General features: G+C 36.0%; 1 protein-coding gene across 1 annotated transcript; it reads right to left on the reverse strand.

Moving 5' to 3' along the window:
* Positions 1 to 1,213: 1,213 nt before the first annotated feature.
* LOC120003710 lies at positions 1,214 to 2,691 on the reverse strand. Its single transcript, XM_038852759.1, has 2 exons — positions 2,578 to 2,691; positions 1,214 to 2,423 (listed from the first exon to the last, which is right to left on the reverse strand). Exon 2 carries the CDS (start codon positions 2,392 to 2,394, stop codon positions 1,501 to 1,503), a length of 894 nt encoding a protein of 297 aa, XP_038708687.1. The 5' UTR covers positions 2,395 to 2,423; positions 2,578 to 2,691; the 3' UTR covers positions 1,214 to 1,500.
* Positions 2,692 to 8,263: the final 5,572 nt, after the last annotated feature.

The following is an 8,263-nucleotide window of genomic DNA, read 5'->3' on the forward strand; positions in this document are numbered from 1 at the left end:
AGACAGCAGAAAACTCCATCAGTTTAAAGAAATCTTAATAGAGATGCATGTTAAAACAAATACCACATCAAACTTTGCACAGGCGATGTCTTCAAAGTAATTTTCGAAATCAGCATCTCTGTTGAGTATAACGGTACATAAACTGTGTCAGGCCAACAGGGCATACTCTATAAACTTAAAGTTCATCTGCTCCTCTTAAGTTTTCGTATCTTTCTCCCTTCCAAACTGATAGACATTTAATGAACTTGAACTTCTCAAGCACAGATGATTCGAGGGCCTTCAAAGTCAAACCCCCAGGCCTGCTGCTAAAGTTACGTTCATCTTTTCAAAAGGAAAAATAGAAACAGATGAATAATGCAATACTAAAATGACGTCACAACATGAAATTGAATGTCATTCTAATGTAGTAAACACGGGAAACAATAGTGACAATTCGAAGGAGTAAAGGAGACCTACTGATGGAACAACCCGTGTCATGGCAGTGCAACAAGTTGACGTGGGGGTTGGCTTTTAAGGTCCTTGGCATGCTACAACAATTATTGATGCGGCAGGACTTCACAAGTTCCTGGTCAAATATCAAACCCCGAGAATAGGTGCTGACACAGATTATTTGACAAGCATCAAATAAGATCCGTTCCAACAAAATTGCACCAAGTTATGGCTTCAGTGTCAATGAAATTCTTGATGCATTGGTCAATGATGGATGGTGGGGGGAAGGGGCCGGGTGTCGCTTTAAAGGTTCTTGCTAACTCAATTTTTGGAGTACTTTTTGAAACACAATATGAAGAATTAGTATGCTGGCACTCTGATCTAAGGGCTCACCAGGATTGAACAGATGGAAAGTAGACTATAGCTCCTAGGTGTACTTCATAAACGATATTTGAAATTTGCGCATGTTATTTGTCAATTTGCTTCTACAAGTGGCAGGATAGACAAAAGTAAAATCCATGTCTAGTTAAGCAAAAAGCTTCTTTAACTTATTCTTCAAGTTACAACCAGTTGTTGAGCAATCTGGATGGAGACACAGAGTGCTTGAAATGATTTGAACAAAAATCTTAATAATAACTGAATTTTCATCCAGAAATTGAAAATTAAAAAGAAAAATGTGCTAATTGACTGGAGGATTAATTTAAATTTTTAACTGGAAGTCAATTGAAATTGAATGTTATTCTAACATAATAAACACGGGAAACAATAGTAATGAACCTGTTACTCTCGCAACAAAAAATGTATTCAACAAGAACCAGAACACAAAACAAACAAAGAACATTTGACAATAGGGGAACTATGACTCAGTTCTTAATTTGGGCATGAAGCAAGTCCCTCTCAACAGTATTCAAAAAGAACTATGACAGTTTAAGTAACATTTGATAAAAGAAAGAAACAACTATACCCACGAACACAACAGAAATTTGAACTTAGGAAAACCAGATACATTTTGCTGAGCAACTATCAAAAGACTGCCTGAGATTTACCAAATGAAATTTACCACAAAAGTCATCAGCCCCCTGAAGTCCCGGCAACATCATCAAGACCTGTCACCCCCTCCCTGACATGCTCTGTATCATTCTCAATGGATGTTCCCACCACCTCAAATTGGCTATCATAGCCCCTCTCACCTCTTTCATTCCTCTCTGTCCTCCCTGCAGCTCTCACAGCCCTACCTGCCAAAAGTTCCTTAGCCTTTCTCCTGAGTTCTTTCAATGCCTTTTTAAGATTGTTAAGCCTAGCAAGAGAGTGCTCTTTCTCGACAAAATTACCAGCCTCGTCCAGTTCATCGACAATTTTACCATGTTCATCCACGGGATGAATAATCGAGAGAGCCCGTTCACATTCTTGGATGACATCTGAGTAGGCGTTGCTTGCCATTTTTATGCTTGCTCGGCAAAAAGCATATTCGAGGCATGAGGGCGATAATTGGATAGCCACCTCAATGGCTTGCTCAGCCTGTACCAGAAACAAATCTCTCTTCAAGAGCGGAGGCGTGGCATGCAATGATGGCCGTGCTTTAGCAAGATCCTGAGACGGCGGTCCTTCGTTGGTGGCCGACTTAAGAGAAGCAAGATCCTCAGACGGCGGTATGTCGTTGGCGGCCAGCTTAAGAGAAGCAAGATCCTCAGACGGCGGTACGTCTTTGGCGGCCGGCTTACGAGCAGCAAGATCCTCAGAAGGCGGTGAGTCTTTGGCGACTGGCTTAAGAGCAGCAGGATCTTTTGCCTTTTCTAACAGAACGTAAGCCTTGAGCAAATAGGGAGTAGAAGCCTGGGGATACGCCTTGAGCATCTTCGTCACTTCTTCCAATGATTTATCATAATATCCACTGATTTTAAGTATGTTTATCTTAATATACAAATCTTTGAAGCGCTTGAATTTAGAAGCAGACCTGCTCGCCATTTTCGTTTGGATTTCGTAATTTGATCGACCTGGATGTTATGATCTCACTCACAATTAGGGCTAGAACAGTAACTAGAATTGTAGAAGAATATAGGAGAGATGAATTCAAACAAAAGATTCTTATTGATGGAACGATCAATACTTCAGATGCAAACCAGGAAGGAAATTACAGAGAAGAATTACCAGAGGATTCTTGAAGAACAAGCAATAGAAAATATAAGGAAAAGCTTAACAGATCTTCGATGCCCTCTAATCTCTGGAAGAACTGTGTGTATCTAACACCAAAAATGATCTTAACCGTTGGTTACTAATTGTTTTAACTAATCAGATCCTAACCATCCATTAATGGCGCCTGAAATCAATTAAACCGACTCAACTAAAACAACAATTGTATCTCGCGTTTTGACCAAAGCTGACTCTAATGTTTAATAAAACGGTGCGTTTCAACTATTATAACCAGAAACACAAATGAACTCTTTTAACAACTTCCTTTCACAGCCTGTTAACTAACTTTAATCCAATTATGATATAATCATGATCAAGCACATAGCACTGGATTCCCAAAAAAGCCAGTCTAGGGTTTACAAGTCAGCACATACACACACCGACACACGGCATCAATTGTAGCAAAGGCGAAAAAAAAAAAAAACCCAAAAGCACGAGTGGTCTTTTCAAAATTGATATGATATAATATATTATATTACAAAACTTGTAATTATATTATATGTTATAAAAATGAATACATGTTTTTTTTTTTGAAAAGGTCATGGACCAGGAATATATTCAAGAGCCCCAAACCAAAGGATAAAAGAACTGGAGGTCAATAAAGGCACTCGGGCCACCAATTTGGTGGAATTGTCTAGCTACACTATAAGCAAAAGTAGACTAACATATAGTGCATGGCTATGAAGCTACAGAACAACTCAAATGAAAGTGACAGTGAAAAACAAAGATAAAAAACTTAAATGTCTATCTAAAGTGTCAAACTTGGTACTCTCGGTTTCCTTTGGATGAGTTCCCATTTACGTTTATCTTCTTGAACAATATGCAAGACAGAGCCTGGGACTTCCTCTATCCACACCCGTAGACCAAGAACATGGAAAGAGAACTTGGCCAAGGCATGTGCTGCAGAGTTCGTATTGCGACCAACATGATAAACCGACCAACTATGAAAGTATGTAAACAACCTCCGAATCTCCAAAATCACAGAGCGCCAAGCAGAAAAATACATCTCTTCGCCACCAATTGCCGCTACAATAATTGAAGAATCACCTTCCAAGATAAAATGAGTAAAACCCAAATCACATACTAGTTTAATAGCATGTAGAGCAGCAAAAGCCTCCGCCAGAGTAGAGTCCAATAAAGATTGTCTTTCAAGTGTACTACATGTCATAACAGTCCCATACGCATCTCTAAAAATAACACCAAACCCAGTTCGCAAAGTTTGGGACACCCAACGCAGATGGCAAAGAATGGTATTCTTAAAAATGAATACATGTTATCAGGCTTGCGGAACAGAAAAAATTATTATTATGATTATTATATAATTATCACTTTTAGACTTTTTAAAATTAATAATAGTGAAAACTATTTTTAAGCCCTTGTACTATACACAAAGGGCCAAATAAGCCATTGTGCAACTTTTTCCCAAAAAGAAGCATTCATACATTACATTTTTACCCAAAGAAGCCTCTACCGTCTATTTTCAGTTGATGTGGACACTTGTTATGATGACATGAATTTTTTTTTTTTTTGCTAATTTACACATGGCAATTAGCAATAGCATCCCATACCTGTCCAGTCGTTTGGAACCGTATGAAATTACCAATCAAAGATTGATCCATAGAGTTGATAAGCCATCCTTTGACCACAACGTTCTCAATACGCCATCGGTGAAAGGTCAGATTAGTTGAGGCGGGTGGAGGAAGATCTCCATTAATATAACCCAATTTATCTCTGCCGACGATGTACATCTCAACAATTTGAGACCACAAAGCATAGTCAGTACCATCAAGCTTAATACCAAGTTGCGTAGATACCGTATCATGAGACGTCGGGGTTGGAGTCAGATTCTTTTTCTGATTCTGGGCAAAACTTGAGTAATTCGGGTTGTCAAATCATCAAAAATGGCAGTCGTAGACTGTTCACTACTTTTGCCAACGACCACCATCTTCTCAAAATCCGTCGTTGATTTCGATTAGGTGCGAAGCAATCGCCTAGGAGATGTAACCTATCTCTGATACCATGTTAACACATATAGTAGGGTTTTCAATTGTAGCTTTCATTCATATGTAATTCAATACCGAGTATACAATATATATATATAGAAATTCTCACATAAGGATCTAATGTAAGGATGTAAAATAAGGATATATGTTTATGCCATTGATTTTAAACATGTGGGACCCAAAGCAATGGACCTCACTTGTCATCTCATTCATCCACACTATTAAAATGCAACACTTATTTTACACTCTTACATTAGATCCTTATGTGAGAAATCCTCCTCTAATATATATATATATAGGAATTCTCACATAAGGGTCTAATGTAATGGTGTAAATATATATATACACACAGTGTAACCTTAGACATAAGAGGAGAAGATCTCTATCTATGGCCAGTAATCAATCTAACCCTAAATACAAGGAATCAATCACATACAAATATGGTAACATAATATTCTTGTGATTACTCCAATATATAACACATGTCAACATTTTGTTTTCCACCCACACCCCCATCATTTGAGAAAAAACGTAAAGTCTAAAAAATAATAAAAAAACTTACTTCTTTTTGAAAAGAAAGACATATGATCGACCAAAATTGATAGGTCGACCGAAACAATTTTGATCGACCTATTTCTTTCTTTTTTTTGTTTTTAGTTTATATTGATAGTTATTTTTTAAAGATAATATCGCCAATATACGATATCCCAAACATGTTGTATAGGTGATAATATCACCATTATCTTTTAAAGATAATATCACCAATATCTATTATCGATTTTATTTTTTTAAAGATAATATATAATAATTGATTTCAATGTTATAATTAGCACTTAATATATTGGTGATAATATTATCAATATTTTTTAATTATAATATCACCAATATATATGATCGATTTTATTTTTTAAAATATAATATCACCAAATTCACATAAAATTTGGATGATCAAATTTTTTGTTTTTGACCTATGCCTGTTATTTAATTTTAATAATAAAAAATATAAAATATATTTGGGTAGAATGGAATTGTTCCGGTCGACTTCTCTCTTTCAGTTTTAAGTAGGATTAAATAAAAAAAAAATAACTATTAACTAACAATTTGTATAAACCAAAAAATATAGAAAACAAAAGAAAAAGAAATAAAACAAATAGGTAACCAAAAAAAGAAATAGGTCGACCGAAACTATATGCATAGTTATCAGAACTGAATCGGACATTGAACCGGCAATAGTACCGATTCCGATTTTTCCGGTCCAATCGGCGGGTCACCAGTTCAACCGGATGAGTTAATTTATAATATATAAATATATTTTATATTCATTTATAGTATATACTATATAGTAATAAACTCAACTCAGTTATTCAAAATATCATAAAAAAAAATACATTTTACTTTTAGCTTTTGTTAATATCTATGACATTGCAATTAATTATCACTACATTTTACTTTCTAGAAAGATGTTAGAAAGTGGGGTTGAGGGCTCGATGATGACGGCCGCAAGAGAGATAACATATGAAGAAAGGGACAAGGGAAAGTAGGGTCTATGGCCCTTTTGGGTTGTGAAAAAGACAAAAAAGCATATATTTTGAAAGAAAAATAAATGGAGTAATTTAGGTGGTATCTCTTCACATCAAGTACCAGTCCATTCGATTCTCTTTTATGGCTCTTCACTCTTCCCGTCTTCCGTCTTCTGGGGTTTTGGGTATTTTGAGATACAACGGGAGTATGTGACCATGGCACAAGATGGTGGCGCTATGGCTGCCAGTGGAGAGACCAAGAGAAGACGAAGAAAATGGAGCCTTGCTACTACTCTGTCCATATTGGAGACAGAGAACAACAAGGATTCTATCTCCTCTGTTACCCTGGTTGGTTCTCTGAGATTAGATTAGCCCAATGTGGATTAGTGAGGCACTCCTTGAAGGTAGAGAAGATCCTATTTTGGAGGAAAGTCAGCTTACCAAGATGTCCATGTATCAACCGTCGGTTTAATAGAAATGACAGTTCATGATTTTTGAAGGTCTGACCGTTGGTTCTTCCGGTTTACTTGTCATTCTGGTTTTTTGACGTTCCGACCTGAACTATCACCGGTTCTGATAATTATGCTTATATGTCTTGGTTTTAGTTCACTTTATGTCTTTTCACCAATGATTGAGGGTAAAGGGAGTGTAAATAGAGTTTCTCAAAAGTTAGCCAATCCACATTAACTTATCACTGCATAAATTTTTTTTATTTTTTATTTTTATTATAAGGTCATAAATTGTTTCTTTATTATTATCTATAGTCAAAACCCCATCCCACAACCAAAAAAAAAGTTCAGTACCTCAAATATCAGAAACATTGGTCCGATAAATTTTTTTAAAGCAAAAACCAACACCAAGCTTTAGTTAGCAAGAAATTGGGGATTGGCTTCTTCATTACAAGGAAACTAAAGTTTGCAGAGCAGAAAAGAAATTGACCTTAAAAACCTAGTCAACATGGCCATCTGCACGATTACAAGAAAACAGTTCATCCGAGTTCCAGGGCAACTGCCCAAGAAAGTGAAAGACTCAAGTTGGATTTCCTCCAAAACTTCCATCGTAACAAACCATCCAGAGTTACTAACAAGATCAGAGGGTCGGACATTATAATATCTTAAAAAAGAAAGAAAAAACACAATGTGATTGTACTACTGGTAATCTATACATTAGTATGCGTATCAAACTGACTTAGTTGTCTAATTGGATGACTCGGAAATGGTTGTTAGATTTGGCTGTAGATTTTTGTGGTGAATGAAATTGGTCGTTGATTTGAACGTCAGATTTTGTTGTGGTTGTTGGAACAGAATGTTGGGTTGTGGTATGTGAAATGAGTTTCTTATTGTGTGTTTTGATCATATAGAAGGTATGATGAAGGCAAATATTAGTTGGTAGACTTAAAAGGTAGTGGAATATTAGACGTGCATGTCTCATTAAATTTTGGGGTTTTTTAAAACATTTTGAATTGTATTTAATGTATCTTGGGTACATTGGAGTTTCATTATTTCATGGAATATTATTGATTCTATTGGGACTTGTTAACTTGGGATTTAAATTGATGTTTCTGGTTGACTTCTATTAATTTTACGTTGGTGTTTCAATGTTCGCATGGATAGTGGCGTTAGTAGTATTGCCCAGTTTGACTGATAGGTTGCATTAGTCATTCTTTTATATTGGTTTCGTGAATTGTTGATTATGAGAGATTATAAATATTGGTGATTGTGACTTGGTGTGGGTGGTTATTCATTAGTGTGATATTTTGGGATTTGATTTTTGGTAAATTGTCTAGTTTTTATCAAAAAGTTGAGCCACGATTTGGAGAGAAACATTTCACCGTTGCATGCACGCTGCTCCCTATTCAATATGACAGAGAAATAAATATGTATCCCATTGTGAATGCTCTAAATATTTTTAGTTTCGAAAGTGATTATAGTGGATCTATCTTATAAAGAAGGTTTGAAGATAATTAAAATGCATATATGGCATGTGAGACTTAATTCAGAGAAGAAGTTTGGAGCGGACGCATTTACCAAACAAAAAGAGACTTACTTAAATGAGTCTCTTCATTCTCCATTGCAACCCCTTTTCTTTGGTCAAAATAGAGAGAAACTGACAAAGAGAAGT

This window comes from Tripterygium wilfordii, chromosome 8, assembly GCF_013401445.1.
Source record: "Tripterygium wilfordii isolate XIE 37 chromosome 8, ASM1340144v1, whole genome shotgun sequence".
Lineage (NCBI taxonomy): Eukaryota > Viridiplantae > Streptophyta > Magnoliopsida > Celastrales > Celastraceae > Tripterygium > Tripterygium wilfordii.

Coding starts and splice junctions, on each gene's coding strand:
- LOC120003710 (XM_038852759.1), bottom strand. CDS start 2,394: ATGGCGAGCAGGTCTGCTTCTAAATTCAAGCGCTTCAAAGATTTGTAT.